This window comes from Monodelphis domestica, chromosome 3, assembly GCF_027887165.1.
Source record: "Monodelphis domestica isolate mMonDom1 chromosome 3, mMonDom1.pri, whole genome shotgun sequence".
Taxonomy (NCBI): domain Eukaryota; kingdom Metazoa; phylum Chordata; class Mammalia; order Didelphimorphia; family Didelphidae; genus Monodelphis; species Monodelphis domestica.
The window spans coordinates 519929616-519945226 of record NC_077229.1 but is presented as its reverse complement, the minus strand read 5'-3'; the positions used below and the strand labels follow the sequence as shown (position 1 = coordinate 519945226).

The following is a 15611-nucleotide window of genomic DNA, read 5'->3' as shown; positions in this document are numbered from 1 at the left end:
TGAAGGAAATCGCAAAGCTCGTTTCATGTTGCATCATCACAACCGAGTCTTCGTGGATGCAAGATAACCCTGTGACGTTTTCTGAAATGTATCACGGTTCACTTCCCACAACACATTTCCCAGTTTCATCCTGCCTCCAAGATCGCATGGCTCCCTTCCCCTGCGCCTTCACAGGAGAACCTTATCTCATATTTCACTCAAAAAATCGAGGCTATTCCCATTGCCCAGAAGCAAACCCCATTACCTCCTTCTTCACCTTTGTCTCACAGACTTAGATATGGCAGATTTTTCTATGTGATCCCTTCCTCCAGAAGCCTGACTGACTTAGGTTCCTAATCTTCGATCTTCCCCTCAACAATAGCTGAGATCTATCCCCAGCTCTCCTCCATCCTCACAAAGTCTTCAGTCATCCCCATTAGATATTGTCTCTCATCTCTCCTCCCTTTCATGCCTTAAGCCCTTGAGGAGATTGTCCAACAATTCTAATTCTATTTCTTCCCAGTCTTTCTCTTCTTGGCTTTTCACAGACTGGACTCTCATCTAAGACAGCTCTCCAAGGTGGTCAAATTGGATGGCCTTCCCCGAGTCCTCACCTTTCTTTCGCCTCCCTGTAGCCTTTGACACTGTCCGTGCTCTTTTCTACTTGATGCTCTCTTTTCAATAGGTTTACATCCTCCTCCAGTCTCTTCCTGCTACATCATCATCCAGGCCAAACCTGCTAATGGTGGGCATCCCTCAGAGTCCTGTCCTGGGCCTTCTCCCTCTATATTATTTTGCATGCTTATCGAATCAGTTCCCATGGATTAAATTAGCATTCCTTTGCTGATAATTCCTAAATCTAACTAAATAGCCCCCATCTCCCGACCTCCGGACTCACATCTCCAACTGCTGACTGGACATCTTCAACTAGCTCTGCCTTAAGGCATTATGCATTCAACAGGTCCCAAACGGAGCTCCTTCTCTCTCCCCAATTCTTCTCTTCCGTGAATCCCCCAGTACTGTCAGGGGTGCCATCACCCTCCCCGCAGTCACCTTGGGCTCCTCATTTTCTCCTATCCAATCTGTGGCCGACGACTCTCGTATCGTGTCATGAATCCAATCTGTGGCCGACAACTCTCGTATTGTGTCACGAATCCAATCTGTGGCCGACGACTCTCGTATCATGTCACAAATCCAATCTGTGGCTGATGACTCTCATAGAGTCTCACGAATCCAATCTGTGGCCGACGACTCTCGTATCATGTCACGAATCCAATCTGTGGCTGACGACTCTCGTATCATGTCACGAATCCAATCTGTGGCTGACGACTCTCATATCGTGTCACGAATCCAATCTGTGGCCAACGACTCTCGTATCGTGTCACGAATCCAATCTGTGGCTGATGACTCTCATAGAATCTCACGAATCCAATCTGTGGCTGATGACTCTCATAGAGTCTCACGAATCCAATCTGTGGCTGATGACTCTCATAGAGTCTTTTGACTCTCATAGAGTCTTTTGAGTCTCGTAGAGTCTCAAAAAAGAGCAGCTATAAATATTTTTGTACAAACAGGTCCTTTCTCGTTTTTTTATCTCTTTGGGATACAGACCTGGTAGTAGTATTACTGGACCAGTGAGTATGCATTGTTTTATAATCCTTTAATATAACCATATTCATTTTACATCTTGTAATGTTCTCTATCACTTGTTTGGTCATAAATTCTTCCCTTCTGCATAGATCTGATAGGCACACTATTCTATGTTCCCCTGATTTACTTATATTACTCTTTACATTAAAATCATATATTCATTTTGACCTTATCTTGGCAGAGGCTGTGAGATGTTGATATAAGCCTAATTTTTACCAGACTCTTTTCCAATTTTCCAAGCAGTTTTTGACAAATGAGTTCTTATCCCAAAACCTGGGATCTTTCCAGTAGAAATCTGACCCCACACTACTTTTTCCTATTTGCCTCAAATCTTTCCAGCAAGTCTTTGTTCCATTCCGACCTCATCCCCGTTCCTTTCTCTTGGGCTTTTTTCAAGACAGATTCAGCTGCTCCAAATGTTTGTTGTTGAGACGAGTCCTAGGTATCCTTCTAGGGCAGATTCTACTTCATTCAGAGAGCATTTCCTGACTCGCACCCTCCCTAATTGACCTACCAATGTTTTCCTTCAAACTTTTAATATTTATTACATTACTGTGAGGCCAGACTACATGATTTAGAGCTTAACAAGTCTAGTACTTTTATCTATTATTTCCCAGAGAAGATGTTCCAAAACAACAGAACATTTTTTGAAAAAAATACTCAAAGAATAATACTATGCAAATAGCAGGAGCTCAATAAATGATTTATTCATGAATTGATACTAACAATGAACACAGAAAATGCTAACAGGTCAAGTACATTCACCTTCTATGCCCTCTCAATAAAAGGCTACCAACCAACCTGAACTAAATGCTAAAATTATCATTAATCTTGATGAAATGCCCCATATTTGTGCCAATACTATTAAAATATTACTTAATCTCATTATAAAATAAAGCAAGAACAATGAGAAGAGTAATCTAAATGATACTGATACGTGGGGGTTTCTTTTTTGAAAGTTCTTTTACCGAACACATCATAAGCAATGGAATTCAACCTAAAGGAGACTGTCCTTGAGACCCGTATGACACAATTAATTAAAATGAATATTTTCTCAATTAATCCAAACTTCTCCATTAAACACATTAAGATACACTTTCTTTAGGTCCTAACAAAATAAAAATCTCAACAGCACTTACGTTTGTAATCGATCAAGAAAAGCCATTAAAATGATATCAACGACACGAGTTAGGCCAAAGTAAAAATAAAGTCTGAAGCTATGACTACGTCAGCAAGGAAAATATAACCTGAAATACTGAACTATTTCAAAATAAACTCAGCCACCCTCACCCTCGCTGTGAGCTTCCACATACATGACTCAAATCTTCTCCTCATATACCAAATCCCTATTAACATTCCGCTTCTCCTTAATCATCTGTACTATAGATCTGGGATCAGAGCACCACCTCTTTGGTTGTGCTTTTATTTAATCCCGTATTAAAATAATTTGGGTTAGGAAATTCAAATTCTAAATACTTGAAACTGTTATATCTTGCCTGCTACATTGAAATGTTTTAGTATTTAAATGAGTACATAAAGCTACTCAAACTGTCCATTAAATTGTGTCATTTCTTATTAAAATCCAGGCCTACGATTTCATTATAATGGGTAACAGGGTGAAACTTCTCTTTACTAATACAGATCAGGTAACCTGTCTATAATTTTCAGAAAGCAGCCTCAAGTACCTAAAAGTTAAGTGACTTTGGGGACAGCTGGGTGGCTCAGTGGATGGAGAGTCAGGCCCAAAGATGAGAGGTCCTGAGTTCAAATCTGCCCTCAGACACTTCCCAGCTGTGTGACCCTGAGCAAGTCACTTGACCCCCATTGCCTAGCCCTTACCGCTCTTCTGCCTTGGAGCCAATACACAGTATTCATTCTAAGACGGAAGGTAAGAGTTAAAAAGAAAAAGGTTAAGTGGATTGACTGTGGCCATGCAGTTAATATCTTGTGATTTGTCAAAGGTAAAACTTGAAGACTTGAACCCAGATCTTCTTTAAATTTAAAGCCAGCTCTCTATCCACCAAATATTGCTTCTCATCTATACATACAATTCTATTTGATAGTAATAAAATCTGAATGTATCACAATCAGTCAAAAAAGTAATCTCTATTTTATTCAGACAGTTCATTTAAAAAGTAAAACCAAGAAGGTTTTTTTAAGGGGTATTCACTAAACCACTTGAGTTTTTTTGACATTTAAAAGATCTTAGTAATCAATCCATTATTTCTGAAAACAAAACCACCTTTGCATTTAAATGGGTCTTCATTTTAGTTAGAATGACATTTCATTCTTTTTGGAGAGGAAAAGTTTCAAAAAATTTATTTCCTGAAAAGAATTTCTGAATATTAAAAGGGAGACAGCCTGTCTCTACAGTCTATTGCTAGTGTGAGGCTGTTTAGACTATAAACATTTACTTTAAAGTCTGTCTATTTGTTTGTTTTTCCCCAGAAAAAAGGTATACTTGGACTAGAGTTATCACCTCCCCTTGCTCTACTGTGTATCCTTTCTGGGAAACTTTCCCTCTCTCACATGCTTTACACAAGGGATACCATGTCTTTTGTACATTTTTCGTTTTACAAAATTATCACACTTAGAGAGGGAACAAAAGAAAAACACTTGAAGAAGCATAGGGAAACACACATGAATATCTGAATTATTTTTTCTGAATCGTCATCCCAGCTTCTCCACAAGCAAAGTTAGCTGGCTCAGGACTAAGAACGCTGCTCCTGAACAAACAACTAACTTTTGTTTACCTTGAACCAAGAGTTCAAGTTATTTCTTTGTGTACATCCCATGGGCAAAGGTTGACCGTAGATTTCCCTACAAATAGGATTTAAATTATCTTATTTTTTCAGTACACAACAAAATAATACAATATAAGAGATGTTCAAAACTGTGACATGAGTATTATAACAACTTGTCATTCTTGGAAATATTATCACAGCTTTAAATTTTCTGTTACGTTTCATGTTTGTCGCTGATCGTTTATGCTTGGCATAGAAGGTCAACTATTTTCTACAATAAACTGTTTGTAAGACGTTAAAATGGTTACCTGTCATTAATGATCCAGTTCAGGCAGAGATTGAGGGAGCTAAGATTTTTGCACCTCTTGACTATTTCCATCACAGTTTCATTATCCAGTTCAGTGATGTGACGTAAATCCAAACTGGAAAGATTTCTTAACTAATGAGACAAATAAAATAAAGGAAAAAGAGTTGAAAAGTAAGGACTCTCAGGACTGTCTCCAAATTAAGCTCGCCACCACAAATAAGTAGTGAATGGACAGTCGGTATATGACTTTATAAATTAGAAAGATACATTTTAAAACCTCTGATGATAAAAATGAAATGTTAATGACCATAAGTGCAAAACTCTAGCAATAAGTCACAAAAGGAAGGAATGGAGAAAAAATTAAATCTACTATTGTAAATAACTATAATAGCTATATAACTTTGAAGTGCTTACATCTAAATAAAGGAATTATACATATGTGTGTGTGTGTATATATATATATATATATATATATATATATGATTTTAATGATCTGATCAAGCACGTTTTCCCTCTTTCAAACAATTGCCACTCTGACTTCCACTTAGGATGGCAGCTGTAAACACCTCCCCTTCCCCTCCCTCTCTCTCTCTCCAAGTACAAAGAAGGAAAACAGCTTTAGACCCAGAGATCCTATGTTAATGGAGTGGACAATTTATATAACTGCACAGAATAAGGATGAAGCAAGTCAGAGGCTGCAGCAGAGCCTGTATCAGGAAGGCCTGGTAGGTGACAGAATTATTGGCATTATAAAGGCAAGAAAATATTCCAAATGGCAAAAGACAAACGCTTACAGACAAGAATAATTTAGCATACAAGAATGTGTCTAATTCTATATGGGTAAAAATGTACTTTAAAGAGAATAAAAAGCATTCAATACTTCTTCATGAACACCAGAGCTGAGAAGAAACTTTGAAATGCAAACATTTATTAAGAAAAACTTAGAAATATAATTACATTTAAATAATTGGAAAGGACCAAGATGTGATGGAAGCAAACTTTCTACATGGGGAGAAAAGACAATTCTCCCATCAGAATTCCACTACCTTCAAGAGTTACAGAAAGAAGTGTGTTTTGTTTTGTTTACTGGATTAACTGAGGGTGGAGATAGAGGAAAAAAGAACACACTGAAAAAGAAATGAGGAAAGGGAGGAATTTAAATATTTCATATAATTGAGCTGTGCGAGAAGAAAAATATAGCATGAAGCATGAAGCAAAGGGCGAAGGCAACAGGTTCTTCATGATCCTTAGTTATCTGAAGCAGCAGTGAGGGGGAAGGAGGAATCTGAACACAGGAGTTTAGAAAGACATTAAGTTAAATGGGGAAGAAGAGAGATTTCAAAGGGAAGACAGATTAGAGAAGGGCATATAAACAAAACAAAAGTAAAAGGGTTGATTAAAAGGAAAGAAAATTGAATCACCTGGTGATAAGGGGTAGAGAATCAGACTGCTTCAAATGTAGATCACTAGTGGTGATCACATTTCTTTAAGTATCTTTTTAATTTTTAAGAGGGAAGTGGGAACAAGAAGGTACAAATATTAAAAGATATAGTGGGGGAAAATATATAATTAGCAATCAATCCTTAAATGTGAATAGAAGTACATCATCCATGAAATGGAGAATCAGATGGAAATCAAAATACAACAATATATTGTTTACAAGAAACACATCTGAAATACAATATGGAGTTTGAATGAGGGACTGGAGCAGAATTTCATATGTGTCAGGTGAACTAAAAAAAAAGAGCTAGCAACTGTAAGGAGACAGTAGCAAAAAAGAACAGAAATAAACTGTATTATGCTTAAAGGCAGCAGAGACAATGAAATAATATAAAGAATTTTATATGCATATACACTAAAAAGCATATAATCTACTTAAAAGAAAAGTCAGTAGAATAATTGAGAGAAATAGAATGCAAATCTATAAGTACCTCAACTTAATCCTGACATACTTTTAAAAATCTAACAAAAAAGAAAAAACTTAAAGTTAGATATGGAAAGCCTCCAGTGTTTGTTGAATAGAAATATAAAGGAATATTCACATTTCTCAGCTGTTAATGGATGGCACCTTTAGAAAAATTAACCATATGCCAGGGTAAAAAAAAACCTCATGATCAAAAAGAAAATAAAAAACATTAAATATATTCCTCACTAGCAATAAAGAAAAATCACAATAAAGGGCTTTTAAAGAAAAAATTGAAACTTAAATGGTGATTAAATAATTTAATTTTACAGAATTGGATCAAAGATGAAATAATAAGAACAATAACAATTTTCACTAAATAAAATTAAATAAGGCAATATTAGAACTTGGGAGAATATAATTTAAGGGATGAGAATGTATATCTCTCAAAACATTCTAATGAACTAAAAAAAAAGAAAGTGAATGTCAATGAATGAGTAGATACTAAAAACAAACTGGAAAATAACAAATCAAGGAACTCCAACAAAATACAAAATTGCTGAAACTAGGAGTTGATTATTTAAAAAAGGAAATCAGGCTATCAGCTAATCTATTTTATTTATTTTAATTTATTTTATAAGTTATTTAAAAATTTTTCCATGGTTACATGACTCATGGTCTTTCCCTCCCCTGTTCCTTCCCCCTTCCCGGATGTGACAAATAGTTCCACTGGGTTATACATGTATCATTGTTCAAAACCCATTTCCATGTTATTCATATTTGCAATACAGCAATCTTTTAATGCCAAAAACCCCCAATCATATTCCCATCATGTTTTTCTTCTGTGTTTCTACTCCCACAGTTCTTTCTCTGGATGTGGATATCATCTTTCTCATAAGCCCCTCAGAATTGTCCTGGGCATAGTTTCAAATTGCTGCTAGTAGAGAAGTCCATTACATTCGATTGTGCCACAATGTATCAGTCTCTGTGTACAATGTTTTCCTGGTTCTGCTCCTCTCACTCTGCATCACTTCCTGGAGGTTGTTCCAATTCACATGGAATCCCTCCAGTTCATCATTCCTTTGAGCACAATAGTATTCCATCACCAACAGATACCACAATTTGTTTAGCCATTCCCCAATTGATGAACACCCCTTGTTTTCCAGTTTTTTTTTGCCACCACAAAGAGTGTGGTTGTAAATATTTTAGTGCAAGTATTTTTCCTTATTATCTCTTTAGGATACAAACCCAGTGGTGGTATGGCTGGATCTATTTTAAAAAGAGACGACAACCAAATTATTCACCTCTAAAAATGAAGGAGAATCACAATAATTGAAAAGAAAATAAGGGAACCTATAAGAAACACTGTGTCCCCATTAATGAAACTATTAAATGAAATGGACGAATACTTGAAAATACATAAAATGCCTCAAGGAAAAGAACAAAAAATAAAGAATTTAAAATAATCCAATCTGAGAAAAAGAAACTACTTTCAATGAGAAAAACTCCAGAATGACATGTATCTAGAAATGAATTCTTTTAAAAAATTGAAAGAATAATTAAATAATATACTAAAACAGATAAATGAGATATACTATCAAATTACGTCTATGAAACAACTATAATCTTTCCAACTAAGTCCAATGGGAACCAAACAAATTAAAAAACTTAAAGAACAATGTGCTCCATGAATATTGTCACTAAAACACTGAATAAAATATGAATAGTGTTTACAGTAAAAATTTAATATACCAAGACCTAGTAGACGTCTATCAGAAAAGCAGCATTAGTTGACTATTATGTAAGGATGGGGGCAGGGAGATTTGGAATTATGAAGATGAGGACTGAAAGAAACTGAGTGATAGTTGAGGAGCAGAGACTTCTGGGAAGACAAACAGTTCTGAGGGGATTCTGAGGAACCTCTGGGGTGACCTGGGACCTGGAGCTGACAGGACCAGTTTTGGGGGGCTGAGGATATACCGAAGCCACCTGAGAGGATCCTGCCTCTTCCTTCAAGCTGATGGCTGGCCTGCCTCCAACACACATCTACCACTTCCTTCAACCGAGGAAAGACATCTCCAGACCCATGGAGGGGAAGGCACAGATCCCTTATCCTTCTGTGCCTCCCTGAATTTCTCTTAGACCAAACTAATAATTAAGGTAAATAAGTTGATAGAAAGGGTTTTAACTGGGAAGAGACAGATGTCTGTTGGACCAGGTAGGATCTTGGCAGGGCTATCTACTCCCTCTCTCCTCATCCGGTTTCCCCGAACCCCAATCATAAACCATCTATAGCCTCTCAGTAATAATAGATCGGGTTACTTCAGGAAACCTGGGACAGTCTCACAAAGAGCACCCAAGGCCTTTTCCTCTAAACCCTTTCTGAGGGGAAGCCACTGAAACCATCAACAAGGGGTGCTGCCAGCAGAGTAACCTCAAATCCCCTCAGCCATTTCCTCAAAGGGCCCTGAGTGATCACGGAGGAGAGAGAGGAGCTACCATTGCTTCTCCTTCACACCCTGGTCCTGCTCCCACAACCCACTCAATACTTTTACTGACATACCACCTCACCCAGTAAACTAAACCATTTATTATAATAACAAGAAGTTCCATTTTTACAATGAGGAAAACAGCAACTACAATGCTAGACAACAATATTAATAACAAAAACAACAAACACCACAATATCAAATTATTTTGATAAAATACAAATCATTTGTTTTTTAAAAAATTAAAAAAGCATAGGAATAAACAAGTCTTTCCCTACTATCTATCTAAAAACCCAGAGGTAACATTATCTGTAATGCATTAACAATAGATAACTTCTATAAGATGACAAATAAAACAAGTATGTTTATCATCTTTATCATCATTTAACATAGTTCTACAATTCTGGGCATAATACTGACAAGAAAATTAAATCAAGGAACAAACACAGGTAGGAAGTAAAAGAATGACTTTTTTCCAGATAATATAAGAGAGATTCAACTGAAATGATTGAAATAATAACTTTAAGAAAGAAGCAGGTATTCAATAAGCCAATCAAAAAAATCAGCTTTCCTATATATTCCAAATAAAACTCAAGAAGGAAAGGACAAAAGGAAGTTTTTATTCAAAATAAGAATGAAATATCTAAAATAGTTGGCAGTCCACTTTTCAAGGCACAGGAATTAAAAAATATAATTTCAAAATTAATCGGAAAGACAACAAGGTCAAAAATCTCAAGACAGATTCTGGGAAAAGGGGTCATAGCAGTACCAAATCCCAAAATCTGCTACAAAACAATATTCACCAAAAGTATTTGGTACAGATTTAAAATCAATAGAAAAGATGAGAAGATGAGATCCTGAAACAAACATATTTCATAATGTTTTATAAACCCATCAAAGACCCAAACTACCATGGTAAAAACTCACTAGTTGGCAAATATTGTTTAGAAATCTGGAAAGCAATATGGCAGTAATTTGGTTTAGACCAAAATGTACACAATATGCCTCAATAACTTCCAAATGGGCTATATGACCTAAACATAAAAAGTAATATCAAAAACAAATTAGATGAGGAAGTAAATACCTTTCTCAATTATGGATGGAGGAAGAATTCATGATCAAACAAAGGATAAAGAGGTTTATAGAACATAAAATGGATAATTTGGTTTAAATCAAAGTAAGCCATTTTCATACAAATAAGACCAATGCAGTTCAACTCAGAAGAATAACAGTTAACTCAGAATGTCTTGGTACCAATATTTTATGATAAAAATCTCTTTAAATGTAAAATTATGAGTTGTTCCTCAATAAACAAATGGCTATAAGAATATGAACAGTTTTCAAAGGAAAAAAACCCAACGGTGATAACAACCATAAAAAAGCTGGATCCAAGTCACTAATGAGTAGAGAAATAAAAACGAAAACAATACTGAAGTTGTATTTCACACCCACTGGAATAGCAAAGGTTTACAGGTGGGAAAGATAAGCACAATAATGCACTGCTGGTACAACTATGAACGAGTCCAACCATCCTAGAAAGCAATTTGAAACTCGACCTAAAGAACATAGTGCATCACCCTTTAACTTAATAATACCGTTAACAGAGGCACGTACTTCAAAGATAAAAGAGGGGGAAGATGATCCTTTGCAAACTTTAAAGTACCAAAGGACGAGCACTAGCTCAACCCTGGCCTCTCCTTTTCACTGGCCAAGAATCTCATGAGCTTTGGAGGATGCCGAGAACTCCGACTTTTTCTTAGCATCTTCGCGGTGCCCCCAACAATGGCTGATGATAGTGCCTGTATGGAGGGCTAAAGATGGATTGGTCTGGATGAGAGAAGCAGGCTTAAGTCTCTATACAAAGCACAGGAAACAACCACCACCACCACCACCTTATTGCATTCCTAAAGGAAATCTCTCGAGACCCGGGCGTTTTGCCCCGGTTGCCATGGGGAGTCCCCTGGACGCAGCAGCTATGGCAAACGCTGCGAAGGCCAAAGGGCACCCATCCATTCACCCCAGAAGAGGAGCAGGAGTGGCCGCGGCCGCCGTGGGCATAGTCGGGGCACACTGCGGAGCCCCTGTCCTGGGCAGGGCAGGCTGCAGACCGGATTGAGACTAGGGTCCCTGCTAAAGAGCCTTCGATGCCCACGTGCAGGCAAGTCTCTCCCCTGGAATTTTAGACCTCAACAAACCAATCTATGGCGTGAGAGCCGGCTCCGGCATTTTCCAAGCTAAGACTCCTACTGACAAACCAGTCTTTGGAATTTCTACATCCAATGTGGTACCATTTGAAGCTGGGCGGGATTTTAATACAATGGGGAGCTTCGTTTTGAAGAACAAAGGCTTAATGCTCCAGAGGAAGTAGACATGCCAGTATTTTTCTTCACTGATCCTGAATTTGCTGAAGATCCTAAAATGGCAAAAGTTGATGTGGTCACTCTCTCTTACACATTTTTTGAAGCAAAAGGACCATCAATTGCCAGTTCCAGGTTATAATTGAAATAAGAAATTTCTTTCCTTTGTCCTTTCTAACTTTTTTGTCTCTGAAAAATCATGTTCTCAGGTGTTTTTTGAAAGAGGAATAATGGTGGGAAAACAATTTTTATTTTAAACTAGAATCACATGTAACCTTTGTTTTCATGAATACTTGTAAAAATCTCTTAAGCTTGTATGAGGCTATAAAAATAGAGATACTACTAAAAAATCCCAGGTGCAGATTTTGACTAGAAACAACTTTGCAGATTTGTAAGGTAACATTCAAATCATTTTTTTCTTTGAAGTGGTATATCAAAAAAAGAAAAATTGGTATGCAAGAATGGAGCTGATAATCTCTAAAAAATCACTTAAGTACCCAAAAAGCTTTTCACTCTAAAATGGTGTCCCAATAGATTTCCTCATTCAGGTCTTCTGTTAATGATGAAGATGCTGGAGCCCAGAGAGATGAAATTACTTGCCTAACATACAGCTAGTTATTGGCTAGCATCCAGGACTCCAACTAGCCAGATCTTTCCATTATGCCATCATGGCTATCTGGAAATGCATTTTGTTGCTATTTTTTTTTAAATCTGTTTCTGTAGTCAATAATTTTTTAAAATAGAATGTACTTCATCATTCAAACATAAGTCTGGTCAATCATTACCAAAGTGTTATTCCATGATACTTTCCCTAGAATCATGCTGCCTATGTTAATTTACAGGCTAAGTTACTAACCCTACAAGTTTAAGTCACTATATGTGTATATAACATCTATGTATTGTTAGGGGTAAAATTTATGGTTGGACTGAATATATTTTTAGTTGGTCGCCAGGGATTTAAATTCTAAATCCCAATGAAATATTCAAGTCAGAATGGAATTTTATGGTGGTTTATTTAAAATAGAGTGAAGATATTAAGGAAGAAAGAAAGAGGAAAAGGGAGAGAGATACCAGGCAGGAGTTCAGAGGCCCGGGGAGGGCAGATGATTAAATCTAGCATGCCTTCCAGCCCAGAGGCCTCCTCCAAAATGAGGAGCCTCTTCAGAGTGGTGCCTCCAGAAAAGCCAAGGAAAGGGGAGTCAGCCTTATCACTCACCACGTGACAGTCTAATGGAAGCAGTCTAAGGTCTCACACTTGAGCAAGTTCCACTGCCAAGTCCCTCTCACAGGAAGTGATAAGAACTATAAAGGCAGTTCTTTACATCACTTCCTGTGTCTCACATGTACCAATGGTGGCTTAAATTTGGCTTTGGACAGACCAGGGGATCAGTCAGTTGTTTCTGATTTGTCACTTGCTAGGGCAGGCAGGTCTTAGACCTTCCTCCCCCACACTTAATCCTTAAGTGGGGGTGCTCCAAAGACTAAGCAGGGTGGAATCAATCTAAAATTCATAGTAGAGAAGCAAAAGGGTAAAACAGTCTAGTACAGGGCAAAGAGCAAATATAGGATTTGAAGTTTAAACTCTTTAAATTGTATTTTCCTGACTAAAATTCAATTGCTATTTTAAATGTGCAATACTTAAGTATTTCAATTTTTTGGTGATTGGCACAGAAACAATGCCCTTGTAAATTAGAAATGTATATTAGTATTTCTACCAGATTACATTTATAATGAGGGCTCCAAACAATTGGATACACCATCTCACTGTATATATGGTACTGTGTGCTTTTTCTTGGCATCAAAAACTCTTTTGTGAAGAGACAATATTAATTTATGTATTAAATTATTTTAATACTAAAGGAAATATCTTGAGGGCTCCAGCAAAAGGATTAAAAGGATTTTTAGAAGCCGATTACCCATGTACTCTACATCCTCTACAAACTTAAGCCCCTTTTCCCTCTGACTCTGTATGTGTATCCACAGGAGAGAGTGTCACAGACTTTTAGGGAGGGTGTTATTTATACCAAATGTAGCAACCTATTGCCCTTCTAAAACCAAACAAATGATATCAATTGATAATCACAGTAGGAAGTGCAATGGTGGGTACTCATTTGTCTTCCAACCCCTCAGGACTATGTCCTCCTAGAATCCAAAGGAAATTAGTAGCAGCTGATTTCAGGGACCTAAATGTAAATACATTTATATTTAAGACATATATATATATATATACATATATATTTAAATACATAAATATATTTACAATGTAAATAGGAATTAGGGTTAAGAACTCTTAATGTTTACAGTTGCTAAATCACTGTAACACTTTTTGTCATAACAAACAGTGATAATTGAATGGAGTAGTAATCAGTTTCAGAATAACTGAACAAATTGGGGAATATAAATTGTTTTGTAAGGAATGAAAAAAATAGATGCAAAAAGGGGGGGGGAGAACATTATTGAAACATTTAAGGAAACAGTCTTCACATTCATTTGATCTTCATGATCATTGAGTTAGGGTACTATTATTATCTCCTTTTAGAGCTCTGGAACCATGCCTCAAAATAGTTAAATAACTTGTCTTTAGTTACAAATGCCAGAATGGCTATAGCAGCATTTGAACTCGTCTTCCTAACTGCAAAACATCCTTGATACCATGCTACTTCTCTGTTTATTTGTGTCTGCAGGTAGGGCCAAATCAAGGGTAATTTTTAAATAGCCCAAAATTATCTCTGATAGGCTCTTCTATCTGTCCTTTAAATTGAATAAGAACCTCATATATGTACGTTTTTTAAACTAAGAACTATATCCTTCTTAAGAGGACTTATAAAACAAAATGGTGGAGTAAGAAACATAAGTGGAGGACATATTTAGATTAGGTGATCAGAATATCTCTCAAAAAACAATTATTTAATATTAAAGTTTCCTGGCTCACTGTACCTAGACAATCCTAGCACGTCCATCATTTCCCACTCTTTTCCTTCCTCTGGGCACAGTAATCAAAGGCATGATAGCTGACTACCCTATTAGACAAACCACCATTCCTATGACTCCAAGACCAAAACTCCCTTCCTTGGCTACCACTCTCTTATACATGTCTAGTACTGAGGACCCTCCTCACTTTTTCTATTTATATCCTCAGCCATGAACAAAGTACCAGATACACAAATAAGCCTTTGAGGAATAAATTCATTCATTCATTCATCGATTCATTTATTCCTCAAAGGGTTAGTTTCACGATTAGCATAAGATGATGCAGGTTAAGCACAAACATTTAAAGGGCTAAAATGTTAATATTGACTGTAATAGAATCCAACCTCCTCATTTTAATGTTGTAGAAATTGAGTCTCACAGAAGTGGAATGACTTGCCTAAGTGAGATTAAGTCATACAGTGAACCTGGTCTCAACTGCCATTTAGCTCCTTTTCATTACACCACATTGTCTTTTTGGTTGGTTTGTTTTGGTACAAACCTATTATTTCATTGATATCGGGAACTCAACTCAGTGTAGAAACTCCACCATTTCAAGCACATAATGAAAGCCTATCAATAGTTTATCATTTTAGTTGTTTATAGATGGAAATTAAAAGTTATGTGGTAGAGGCAAGACAAGAACCCATGCCTTCCCACCTCCATTTTTGGATTTTATATAATAATAACAACATAATAGTAAAAATCCTGGACTATCTCATAGGATCCTCGTGACAATGCTAAAAGATAAACATCACCATTATCATCATCATTATTTCTTATTTCCATTTTCCTGCTTGGTGATTGTTAACCAGAGTAGTACAATAACCTTGGCAAGGCGAAAATATAAGAAAGATCTGCTAATATACCTAAATTATTCTATAGTCCTGCATATTCCAGAATTATAACATCTAAGGATATGTAAAACAATAAAGTATAATGTGATAAAATTATAATTTAGGTTTATTCAAACTCAAATTTTTTTCTAATTTCTGAATAGAATTCACCATTCATTGTTCATTGCTATAGAGCTCCTATATAAACTGGCAAAGAACTAAATTTGTCTTTTGCAAAAAGGACCCTCCTCTCCCCCTGCTAACCTATTCCTTCTTTAGTACTTACAGGTCTCAAAAATGGAAAAACTTATGTTTCACCACTAAAGGTCCTTTCTCTTCCATTCTATTCTATTCAATTAAATTCTATAAATATTTATTC

At 36.5% G+C, this 15611-nt stretch overlaps 1 protein-coding gene across 2 annotated transcripts in view; it reads right to left on the bottom strand.

The window, feature by feature from the left end:
* The window catches only part of FBXL17 (F-box and leucine rich repeat protein 17), a 449402-nt gene that overhangs the window by 287071 nt on the left and 146720 nt on the right, over positions 1-15611 (bottom strand). For both annotated transcript variants that reach the window (XM_056824950.1, XM_001380499.4), the window contains one exon: positions 4682-4812. In XM_056824950.1, the coding sequence (XP_056680928.1) occupies positions 4682-4812 (131 nt within the window). The remainder of the gene's footprint in view (positions 1-4681; positions 4813-15611) is intronic.